Source organism: Caloenas nicobarica, chromosome 8 (assembly GCF_036013445.1).
Source record: "Caloenas nicobarica isolate bCalNic1 chromosome 8, bCalNic1.hap1, whole genome shotgun sequence".
NCBI lineage: Eukaryota > Metazoa > Chordata > Aves > Columbiformes > Columbidae > Caloenas > Caloenas nicobarica.
The window spans coordinates 12866964-12880624 of NC_088252.1; the positions used below are offsets into that span (position 1 = coordinate 12866964).

Genomic DNA, 13661 nt, shown 5'->3' on the forward strand with positions numbered 1-13661 from the left:
TATTTCCACATTTACGTATGGCATTGGTGGAAAACACATCAGCACAGGGATCACTTTGGTCCCTAAAGATAACAGTGGTTCAAAGTAAGTGTTGTCCTCAGTATCTTGTATCATCCGAGCCATGCAGTACATTTTTGCTTATGTAGGATGAGGAGCCAGGTAAAGAGTGCACATAAACATGTTGCCTACAGCATCCTTCACAGCTGTTCTCTTACTGATACTAAATTGTGTTATTGACTTAAAGTGTTTGTTATCATTCCTGGAATGAAGTGTTGAGTTTAGACTTAATACAAAATCAAGGTTGCTGCCTGTCTCAATAACTCACCTGTTCTGGATGAACAGACTACAAAAAAATAGCTTTTCTTTTTTTTTTTTTTTTTTCTTAAAATGGACATGAACAAAGCACGGGGGAAAATATAGGCACTGTACGTAGATTCTGTACCCTGTATGAAGAGATCAGCATCTTGATCTCATTTAAATGTATTTCTGATCTTGCATATGCACTGAAAATGAGAACAAGCTTATCTACATCTATCTGATGCTAAGGACGTCCCTAAGCAAGAGAGCCAGCTGTCAGAACAGAGAGGTACTATGTGTGTTAGGTAGGCTCAGGTTCATAGTTGGTTTATGCCAGATCTGAAAGTAAGATGCAAAGTGCATCGCTACCTGAGCCATTCATCAGAGAGGAAGGGAATGTCTGTACTGTTCACACAAACACAAACACCATGGCTTTGCCTGCACTAAAATCTAATTCCAAAGGAACGGAAGCTGATTATTATAACGTAAGTATTAATATATTGAAGCAATGCAACAATCAGTCATTGCCTGAACAATATTAATGAAATAGGAAGTTAAGAAAAGCTCAGATAATATTGATATAGCTCGAAGGGTATGATATAGAGATTAATTTGCAATAAAGTGTAGTTAACACAATGGGTTTTGAAAGCAGAAAAACTATAGACACTTCAAACACTTCAAACTGAATTGTCTAATGACAGATAACAGTTCTGAGATACAGATAAGTTATTTTGTAGAGAAGATTAGGTGTCATCATTTTTATTAGGCATGTCATCTTCACTTTTCCCAAATGACACTATTAATTTTTTTCCTGAATAGATGACATGTACTAGTATATTTGAGGAAAACTAAGTCAAGAAGAAACTACGCACTGCCATAATGCTAGTATTAAAGTCACTACCTAAGAATTCCAAAACAACCTGCTATCAATAGACAGTTCATCTATATATTTTTAATTGATTGTGGGAGCGCAAATCTATCATATATCAATTTGCACAGCAATAAAATAAAATCTTTGAAAAAATGCTATTACCTAATCCAATTGTCTGTAAGTATATTGTAAATATAGTTGGAACATAGTACTTTTTTCCCTATTTTAAGTAAGCAGAGTAATAATACATTGATCAGATTCTAAATTCCAGACTAGAGAGGCCATAAAACTCACCTTTCTTTTTTTTAACTATAGTACAGAAACTGTTCAGATGACCAGAACAAAATTAATGTCTGCTCTTTCTCTTGCTGAGAGTTTCGGTATTTATTACAATTCATGGTGAGTTGCTGTAATATTTGAGCAAAACATTGCTGTATGATAATTACATGTTTTGTATTTAGGATTATATTTTACTTAGAAAACTAAGTACATATGCAGGAGAACACATCTTTAAGTATACGTGAGGCTTCTTTATCATTAGCCTTTCTACAAATAAAATCAAGTGGAGCTACCACAAAGCTTCTAGCCCACATAGAAGACAGAGAAACCATTGCCATTCAGTTCAATATGTTATTTCTCAGTGCAGGCAGAGGCCAGTTATTTTTATGTAAAACTCAAGGGTTCTAATATAGCAATAAAATTTCATATTTACACAGTCAGCTCTTCCATATTTTACACAGGAGAGCTGAAGTTACAGAACAGAACGATCTGTGAAAGAAATCATTTTATACCCATATGTAAGCAAAACCGTGGATCTCAAATCCAATGGATGGTCAAAGTTCACTGCAAAATCCTGCAGAGAATCAGAAATTCACTGCAAACAAATCTCCTTCTTTGGGTTAATAACAAGATTTTTCTCTTCCATTCACAGCTAACTGGTTTGAGGACAACTTATTCTGGTCTAAAGCTGAATATATAAACGTGAAAGTGGTATTTATATTGTGATTACACCAAGACAAGTATCCTTCTGACACATTCTGGCTTCCATTGTGGAAGAATGGCAAGTATAGCAGCAAAGCAGTTCATACAAAGTTCATCACTTTGACTCAGCATCACCTCACTTCACTAAACTGTTCAAAGCAGTGAATCTGTTCCTTTCAAAAGCAACGATAATTGAAAATGAAACTCTGTCATTAAAAGCTCTCCATTTCATATCTACACTCTATATAAAGAATCTAGTTGAGTAGAAGCTAAGTTATGTACCAGTAAGGAAGGAGTAAAAACTGGCCAAGACTTCCAGGTTAGACCAGAATTCATTTGTTTATATCTTTATGTACTTCATAGATAACAGTACACTACTGCACTTGTATCACTGCAGACTGTTAATTACATTTAACTTTCCCATTAAGCAGATGTCTTACTACATTCTTTTACATTAAACTAGATCTGGAATAAAAATATGAAGTACATAAAAACACATGACAATCATTAATCTTCTTGGCACTGGAAGTAATAACTACAGACAGCAGAGCTCTTCGCATGAAAGGCCTAATACCATGGTTAAGCTTTCTTCTAAGAAGTTGCTTTGCATCCTGCAAGACTAAGTTGTGCAAACCAGAATGAATTATAGATAAAAACAAACAGCAAATCACAAAGGGCGTGTTGTAAACCCAAAGAAATTAAAATTTCAGTTCTGTAAAAAAGTGCAGAAGATGCATTCTGTGGGAAACTGACAAAACAGTTGGTACATGTCAAGCATGTAATTTTGGCAGTCATTTGCTCCATCATTAGGGAAATCACCGAGACATTTTTGGGCATATCTCCCCTGAGATGAGTTAAACAATGGTAAAACCACCCTGCTTAATGAAATATGCACCTTCTATTTTCACCTGTGTTGCTTATGTTGGGCCTGAGTCAGATTCCCGGCTGAAGTTCTATTATGCAAATAATAGGCTAAAGCTTAAGGAAAACTGACAGGTTTTAAAAAACGCTATGGATGGACAGACAATATGACATTTATTTTCCCTGGAGTAGGAAGCTGGACAAAAATTATATACATTTGGAAACACTGCACCTGAGGTGTGAATGAGTTACCCCAGCCCAGCAGGCTACCTGGCATCGTTTTGATGGCACTCAAGAGGATCACTGAGGGACATTTCTCATTTGTTCAAGTTCTAGAAAATTCAGGAGCAGTTTGTGACAGTGAAAACGAAAGCAATTACATTTCTGAAGTTAAGATTTTATTTGAAGATAAAAGAGATTAACAATCCTGCTAATTCTAGTTCTGTGACTACTGTGAATTGATAGACAACTCTTCCAAAACAGACTTCAATGTGATTTCTGTGTCCCACAGCTTCAGCCACAGGGATGTTGGTCAACTACAGCCTAATGCATGTTGCATCAAAACCACAACCTGACTAATTTTTCCTCTTACTACTCTTAGGTTCAAAGAACGAATAGGTGGCAAAATATGAATATAATTTTTTCTATTCATTTTCCAGGGAAAGCAACACACCACATGTGCATGAGGGGGGCATCGTTTATCACTAACAGTTCTAGTTTTAACATAAGAAACTTCCGTTGTCAAGATTACAGGTAGGGATGAAGCTATTTTTTCTTTCTTTTTAAAGAATATTTCATTTTACTTGCCATGTCTCAAAGATCTATGAAACATGGATAATTATTAAAGGCTAGATATGCATTTTCCTTAATATAAAAAAGCATTAATGCTTCTGCATAAAGTAATTTATTCTTATTTTGTGACATATGACATGCAATTAGAGAAAGAAATTAGAGTCAAAAATGGACAACAGGAAAAATTAGAAAATAGGACTACTTATCAAAGGCTTTAACTCTCGACAAAAAATGGAAAAATAAGATATTTTTATATGCTGTTATATACAGTAGATTATTTACATACATCAAACTCAATATTCTGAATTTATAAAATAAAAATGTTAAATATAGTAAGGCTGAAAAACTAAACTGGACTACGAAATAGGACACTATATCTGAATGCATAATTTATTTGGATACCAACCAGCTGTTATGGACGAGTAACACTTCTAAACACACCTTGCAATAATTGTGTTCACCATTACCTCAAGCATTTTAAAATTTCATTTTTGAGAAATAGATGCTTAATTCTTTCAGATGTTAGCACTGCCAAGCATCTATAGATTACTGTAGCAATTTAATTATTGTTGTTACAATTCAAAACATCATTTTTCTATCAAACATGCTTATTGAGAATTTAAATCAGAAAATGGCAGCAGATGAACTAACAGTGAATTCCCTAAATATGCCAAATTTTCTGTGCTCACAGCAGGCTCACAGCTGTTACTATTTACTCAACAGTTACTATTGCTTTTATCTCCCAAATGAATATTAATTAAACCAAAGATTAACTGTGCAGATTTGTGCTGTAAATGACTTTTAATCCATGAAATAAAATCAACAGGTATAGATAGTAACAGAGAATACAGGATCTCATTCACAGAAGGCCAGTCTGATTTTATGAAAGCCGTATACAGACTGCAAATTTAACACATTTGGTTCTTATTTTCTCATGTTACTAGATCACACAAAAAATTCACAGTGGCCAGTGGAATTGCTGTCACGGTTGTGATCTCTTAATGTAGTATTCTGTAAAGGAGAAAGCCATCCAGGAAAACTTTCAAACATTACCAAATTACTCCATTCTGTTTCTTCTCATAATTACGCCCAGACAATTCCATTGCACTGATCAGTGATTTCTAAGCAAGCAATTTTTGAAACATGGAGAAATAAGTATTAGATTAAATCAGATATAAAAGCAAAAGAAGGTTGAAGACTTCACAAACTGGAACACACTGGTTTGGAGATCGGGGGTCCCAAACGCCCAGCCCGTGCTCATCTCACAAATAAATATTCTTGTATACTGACAGTAAGATGCAGTAGGCATTAACTTATACCTAATTGGAATAATTGTTTTTATTGCCAGGGCAGGGTATGAATCTTTGCATCTCATATCAGTCATTTTCTTACTTTCAAGTGCTTGATTTTTAGGAATATCAAATAAGTACATTGTTATAATTTAGTAACTATGATATTTTGCAGCCTAATAAACAGCACCAATGTACGCACACATCAAGTACAATTTACCCTGCATTTATATTTTCATGGAATTTCCACACTACAGAAAGGTCTTGATAAATTCACCTTACCTCATCTGGTTTGGTGATACATTTTCCTTTCCCCGAACACTGGAAGTTATCTGAATGGCTTCCCACAGGCATGCAGGTGCTGACTTTCACTATCACAGTCAGGCGTAGAGCCACAATGCATTTAGTAACTGAATCATTCAAAAAACCTTAAAAAAAAAAAAGTGTTCTTACTATATGAGAAAATAAGCTAATACATATTAATGCTCTACTCCTAGACAAATAAATAAAACTGAAATGAAATAAACTGTCAACTTAGAACATCATTGCTCATTTTTCATACACATCTATCTAAATCTAATGCATTTGAATACAAATCAGAATATAGTTTGGAAACAAACACTCATTATACTGATTAACAAAAGGATGGCAGGCTGGTGAAACATATCTACCTCCAGAGCTTTAACCTGCTATCATTTTTTAGGTCTCTAATAATCAAATGCTTTTGCCTGCTATCATTTTGAGAAATTAAAAACATATTTCCTTAAGTTTTTTTAATGACAAGGAATATTAAAATCATATTAAGTGGAGACAAATGTTTAATTTCTAAAAGTTACTCCAGAGCTAAAAAGCATACAGATTGTAAACTGCATTATACTGGTAACAGATGAACAATCCCTTTGGCTGCATTTTTAATGAAGTATGCAAGAAAAGAAACACAGAGCTTGACAGCATTTCTTTGTGTATTTGCAATACAAGTATTATTGAATGTATGATCTAATCACTCTAGAACAGGGGTGTTAAACTCATTTTCACCGGGGGCCACACCAGCCTCACAGTTGCCTTCAAAGGGCTGAATGTAATTTTAGGACTGTATAAATGTAACTACTCCTACTGATGTGGCCCCTGCTCTAGAAGGTGATACACTAGGTATAGACAAACAAAACATGAAAATGGGAACAATTGACAAGGAAGACGAAAATTTGTGAATCTCTCGCTACCACCTATAATTGTATGGAATTAAAAAAATAGTTGGTTGGAAGCTGTTAAAGCACACTGGAGCATAATATCCCTCTCACACATATTTTTAACAGATATACACCGGAAACAAAATAGCAGACAGCAGGAAAGATAAAATGAGGCACACACACACAGCCCATGACATACACAAACAAGTAAGCAGGAGTTCATGTCGAACTACCTATAGCCTGCTCCTACACTTCACTTGTGTTCAAACGGCATTGTTCCACCACAGTGATTAGACTCCTGGGTTACAGCCCTTGTGTGTGTGGCATCAGTTGGCTGGGAGCTCATGGGAGAATAAATGCACAGTAATATAAAAAGCATGGCTTTAGTATAATATATATATTGTATGCAGATTATATGCATTTTAAAAAAAAAAAAAAAGATCCTTCCACAAATTGTCAAACTTAAATTTGACTTTCCTAAGTGTCTATGACTCTTTGTAGTATCAGTATGGAGAACTACAGAAGGAGAACCACTGCAGGATTATACTTTTCTTTAGAAGTTAATAGAGAATTTAACTAATTTTTTAAATCTAAATGTCTTTAATTTTAAAAAGAGAGACCATAAATGGATGCAGACAGTATATGACATAGAATGTTTTTTCTAATATTCTAAAATCCATTTACAGCCTACATCTCAAAGGAACTTTAAAGATGTAGTCTAGCTTCTTGTGTTGTAGACTGGAGCTGGCACAATGTTTAGTCAAGTAAAAAAGGAGTACAAGCTAATGTTTATAATGAACAGTAATAAACCAAAGTTTCATGAAACACTCTGAACTTCAAGTGAATTCTCTTTCCAGAACAGCTGCTAAATATTACTTACATTCTGCATATGGAAGTTTCAAGCACAACTAATTCTACAAACTTCATAGAAAATCGTATGGAGGACTTCCATTCTTTGTTCTTCAATTTTAGGTTTCACTTTTTAATATGCATCATCTTTTGAAGAATTAGTTGTTTATGCTAGAAACAAGGATCCCTAAACCGTATCCTCAAAGCAGGAAAATCTCACATCCAACACAGATGTCATTGGCTGGAGTATAGCCTCTACAAGTTAGCTAAATATTCTAAAAGATCGGATTAAAAAAAAAAATGTATTGGGTATAGTTCCAAATGTCTAATGGTCTGTTTTGGCTAGTGAAGATTACTGTAATCTGTTGACCTCTTCAAAGTAAGCCAATTTATTCTGGCCATGATACACACCCATTTCTACCCATCTGTTCAAAGACGCAGCCAGAATTATTTCCTTTAACAATTGCATGCAATTGTCACTGGCCGTCATGCAATTATATGTGAATGCTTGGAAGAAGTGGTATTTAGAAAATGTCTTTGGGTTCACATTTGCTTGTCTGAAACAGATTGTTACATATTCTTCAGGACAGTTCCCTAAAGGAATATTAAATCAACCTTCTTTGTACTTTCAATCTTGTTACTATTTTGGTATCAAAAGCCCTTAGGCAAACCACTGAAAAAAATCATTATTCTCACTGGAATGTCACATATTTTCCTGTTATTTCTAATTATCTCATCTAATTTCCAAAAACCAGAAAAATAAAACATGGCTATTTATTTTCACTCTACAAAAGTTGCATACAACTTTCTGAAATCTCTAGGTTTTAAGGCTAGAAGAAAATTGTCCAAATATCTATATATGACACTCTGCTTAACTCAGGTCATAGCACTTCAGTTAATTCCTTCTCCAATTCCCATAACAGCAACTGAACTAGAGTGAGTTTTAAGTTCTATTTTTAACTTCTAGGTAGGAGAATAATTTCAGAAGCATGTTTACCCCCTTTGTCTAAGGTCTAGAGAAAAACATTACAGCTCTTTATATCAAATGGTAATTTTGTTCAGTTTAACCTTGTTGGTTTTGTAAAGCTAGTTAAAACATAATTATATCAGAGCATTTTAAGTTGAAGAATTCAAGGTTGAGCTGTTTACAGTAATATTACAAAAACTATTTTAAAATCTAATAAATCATAATACAATGTGAGTAGCCATTTATAGATCGCAGAGAGTGCATTTTCAAGCTTTGTGCACACATGTTTGGTAGTCTGAGAAATGCCTGCATGATTTCATTGGCAATACACGTGGTAAAACACACTACAGCTCATTCCACCCTGGTAGCTTCACCTACTTAAGCCTAGGAGCACAAAGTACGTATCCTCCTGTTTCTCTCATATCAAGAAAGTTAAGGACAAAAAATAAGGAATAAAGTCAAAATAAAAGATGACTGATGTCCTCACTCTGTCAACATCATCATGGCATTCAGATTATCACTACTCAAACATCAATAGATTGCGGATTTTCTAGACTGCATAAACTGATTTGCTTCTTTCACAAGCCCCATTTCTGAACAACACCTTCCTTCTACACGCAGCAGACTGAGGTCAGCAAGCTGGTCCATAGTGGACTGCCAAAATAAAGAAGACTGAAGCTAAGACGCCACCAACTCAGAACTTTATCCTATTGCATATTATGCTAATGGAAGGCATAAGACTGAACTACAAATTGTAACAAACCCTTGATACACACGCGATGCTATTACACACACAAACGCAATTGGCTCAAAGATATTTCTCTGTATTCCACACTGTGAATATATGTATTCCAATATAAATTCACCTATGGTTGGAAAAAACGTATTATCATTTTACAACAGAAATACGGTAATAGTTCCCTTCAGTAGATTTCTAGCTCACAAAAGGAAAGGTCTGAGTCCACCTAAAGGTTTCTTGGATGAAAGTGACTGCCAAGGGGGCTGGGCACTCACAATGAAGCATCAGTCTACAAGTTTTCAACTTATTTTTAGCCTGGTTTCCCAAGGAAATGAGACAGGAGTGGGATGTCTATCAGTTTCCATCTGTTCTCTTTTACTCTCTCAACACCTTCCCACACCAAAAGCTTTTGGGGTCAGTAGCCAACTTCAACATTTTGCAAAGCAATGGAGTTCTCAAAGACTCTAATTGCCTGCCGCTTCCCTGCACAGTGTATAGCCCTGGCACTAAGGGCATTGGTAAGTCAAAATGGATAGGAAAACAAAAATGGGGGCCAGAATAAGGTGATGTCATTTCTCCATGCCATTCCTGGTGTACAGTACAATCAGTTATTCGTTATTTGGAAAATGGGAAACTGGGATATATACAAATGGAAGAAAACAAGATAGTATCAGTCCTTCAGGAGCAAAGTAGTCGTATTGGGTGTGCCTGAACCACATTTTCAGTTCATGTCATGTAGTAACATAATGAAAGCCCGATTTCAGTTTCCAGAAACAATACAGCTGCTATCAGAGCACATTGAACCATAGTTTATAAGCCTTAGTGGCCCAGGATAGAAGCTATTTAAGTACACCTGCTAATTCATTCACAGATAGCAGAAATTTATAGAATTAACCTAAAGTGTAAAAGATTCAGGATGACTTTTCTGTTTGACCTCATCTCTCGTATCACAGGATAAAACGCTACCTAGCAAGCTAAACAGGAGTGCTCAGTATGTTCAATCTTTTCTCTTTTGTGGCCATTGAACTTTGCAGACATAAGAATAGTTTAAAGAAAGCAAGCTGGGGGAAAAGAGAAAAAAAAAAAAACAAAAAAAACCCACTATATTTTTATTACAGTACTCACCAGAAAAAGGACAAAGGGAGACTTGAATTCTAGTCCTTTCTCCTAAAATTGTTTATGTTCAAATTTTATCCAAAGATTATGTCATGTCGATAACACTCACACTGTCCATGTGTCATATGGTACAGTTAACATTGAAGACTATGAAGACCACCACAGGGGCTTATACTAATCACCACCACGTATAAGTGCCTTTTTTGATCTAAGCATAAAGTAGTAAATTCAGTTTGACTATACAAACCAATTTACCTTTCTTATGGCACTGTTTATCACAATCTCAAATAGTCGTTATTTGTCTAGCAAATCTAAGAGAACTCAATCCTTCCATACATTCATGGAAGTCGCATTCCACTCATTTTAGAGACCTAAAAAATTAAGCAGCATTACAAGATGTTGTGATGATGCACTTGTTAAAATTTGCCTTTACATGTAGAAATAGTAGAGGCGTGCTTTTGTTTTACAAATAGACAATCCCCTTTTCCATGACCATAATGGTCAGCATCATTAGGGTCTATCAATGCCCTCGGGACCCTGCTGACACCAATACTGTTCTACAGAATTTGAAAAAATGGGTCAGGAATCCTTTCCTAGTTTGCCTTAGGATGATTATCATACATAAGTAGAAAACAAGAAGTGATAAACACACCATCAGTACTACAGGATACTTGTACAGAACATCTGAGATCATTCTCTGATGATACTGCTAGGCAACATAGCATCTGGGGATACAAAAATACAGCTGCAATAACAAAACTGCTATTTTGCCCACAAATAGCACTATTTATAAGTGGTACAACTCTCCCAAATTCTACATAGGTCAGCATGCTTACTGTGCTTTGTCACAGAAGCCTTGGTCAGATAGTGCTGTTCAAAGTATGTATAGATTTTACTGAGAATCAGTTCAAGAACTGTTTCAAATACTTGATTTTTCAAAAACTCACATGAAGCAGAAATATAGAAAAATGTTTGTTGGTGGTGATAAGTGACTTTAAAGGTTCTCATTGCATTTTTTTCTTCTTCAAATTGATATAGTCACATTCAGTTCAAAAATAGATATGCTTTCTTCCTTCAGTACCAACACTGAAAACTCGTCCTGGCCTCAAAGTCAAACATATACTTTCTTCTCAGACATAATCACCATTACGTGGTAAAGGTAAATGTGCTGCTGGTCAAGTTTTAGCCTCAGTAACATTTCTGCAATGCTATCAGAGGCAGATTGACTGTGATAGGGTTATACAGGTATAATAGAAAGCAAAATTTGGGTGTCAGAAAATTATTGCCAAAACTTTGGAAGGAACTAGCACACTGCTTGGCTTTCAAGCTGGAGTTCAATTTTGCAAGACTGACAGTGAAAATATATTTATGAACAGAGCAAACCAGTTGAATTCACTTAGCATATAAAAATCCCCAAACACATGTTCCATTACATTTCCTCTATAACAAATGGCAATTTCTGAATTTCACTGTTACTAAACAATTACCCAGATTAACAGCTTGACTGGACCAAAACCCATTACAGCAAGGGTGTCAAACTCATTTTCACCGGGGGCCACATCAGCCTCGCGGTTGCCTTCAAAGGGCCGAATGTAATTTTAGGACTGTAGAAATGTAACTACTCCTACATTTACTACAACCGCAAGGCTGATGTGGCCCCTGGTGAAAACGAGTTTGACACCGCTGCATTAAAGGATTATGACATAGTCAGCTAGCAAGAGAACACCTACACTTAGGAAACCACTTGCATACAGCTTATTAAGGTGATGTGACATTAGCTTAGAGTGTGACCTTCTGTCGTGGCTTCAAGGACTCTGCTTACTGTCCAAAATAATGGCAAAAGCCCAGTGAAGGATGACAAGACTAATCTAATAGATTTTCTGGATTGCAATTTCCTCGCTTTACGCTTATTTATCAGCATCTCCACAATGCTGCCAAGCTGGCGGTGAACTATTTTGGGCACAAACACAGACCACCAGAATCTCTTCACAAAAGCAGTTAAGTGTGGTGGAATACAAATGACATAGCTGAGACTGTGATAAGGGGAGCTGTGGTAGATTGGATGGCAAGGTCACCTAGGATTTACCTATAGTGACTGGTTCAACTTAAAAGACTTATGAGTGGCTACTCCTAACTGCATTGAGCAGTATTTGACACTACTAGCTGAAGATCTCAAAGCATTTTACAAGTATTATTAAAATGTGCCTCACAATTTACTTTAAATTAATGCATTAAGTTTCCTTATTTTACAGATCAGGTTAAGCAGTCTGTCCAAAATCTCACAGTGCAAACAGCCATGTGATCAACTGAATGCAAAGATCTTGACTGTGAAACGGTCACAAAAATCATATTTGAAGAAAGATAAATCTTAAAAATAAATAAACAAAATATATTTCACCAAGCATTATAAGTTTGAGTAGATGAACCTCCAAAGATAGATTAGAAAAATAATTTCCTACTGTTACTTGCTAGAAGTAGCAGTGGATAAAACTTATTTTTGGACCATTTACTGATTAAAGACAACTCTAAAGAGTGAAAATTATTTAGATGCTAGCTTAAAACATAATATATAAAAAAGTAAATAGTCTAATGTTTACATCTACTTATATGTGAGACAAGGCACCTATAACGATCATGAAAGGCAGGGTAGGAGATTGATTTATGTTACATTTATAAAAATACTCTTTCTTATATAGACTAACAGTACTCTCCAGAATGGTTTGGGTTTCAGCTGAACACTTAAATTTTTTGCCTTACAAGGTCATATTTTTAAAAACTCATTGAAATTAACACCTCACTGAACTCTTCACACTGTTCGCGCTTGTGCTGCTGCTATTGTTTATCAAAAGGCCATTTTCTGCAAGGTTAGCTTTTATACCCAGAACCCCAGGGAAATGTTCACAGTTGAGTACAAGACTCAATACTGCCTACAATAGGGTCCTTCCAGGCAAATTGCATGCATAAAAATGAAAACCCCATTAACTGGAGCAGTTGTCACCAAATTCCCCCAGCAGCAAGGCTGGAGTGTCACACACACACGTTACTGCACGTCAGCCGAGCAGCAGAACTGCGTGAACGCTCCAACTGCAGCACATGTGAGGCAACGTGATGGGATTTAGTTTAGTCCCCAGTAGAAGAGGGTTAAGTCAAATGCCTGCCCATATGCCATGGGCTAGGAGCTCACACAGATGCTCAGCTGACACATGTTAAAGCTAGAGTAACAAGTAACTTGTTTACACGGCTTTCAGTTAATTCAATTCACACATCTATTATTAAATAATATCATTGTATTTCATTTTTGCTTAAGTAAAAGCAATTTCAACATGCAAACTGGTTTCTTTCCATGGAAATGTGTGTGCTTTAAATATAAGCAAAACCACAAAACACACCATCCAAAAGACACAGTTACAACTTGCCTCCTAATCTGAAGCTCTATAGCTAGATAAAAAAGAGCTAGAAAATCAGACATCTCTCTAGATGATTTATTTTTAATATACTCTTCTGTACACTAACTTTAATTTTGCCTGTTCAATATACCTGCTGTCATATTAGTGGTGACTACTTAACACCTGATGAGATGTTGCAAGGAGATTGATTAAATAACACAAAGAGCATCAAGAGAGTAAATAACTGCTCAGGGCAGAGATATTAAAGAAAATACTTCGTTGCATTAGAAAGATGGGACAGTGTTTTGGATAGGAAAATATTATCC

At 35.6% G+C, this 13661-nt stretch overlaps 1 protein-coding gene across 1 annotated transcript in view; it reads right to left on the bottom strand.

The window, feature by feature from the left end:
- The window catches only part of DNER (delta/notch like EGF repeat containing), a 117446-nt gene that overhangs the window by 45183 nt on the left and 58602 nt on the right, over positions 1–13661 (bottom strand). The window contains exon 5 of the mRNA XM_065640373.1: positions 5374–5519. Within this exon, the coding sequence (XP_065496445.1) occupies positions 5374–5519 (146 nt within the window). The remainder of the gene's footprint in view (positions 1–5373; positions 5520–13661) is intronic.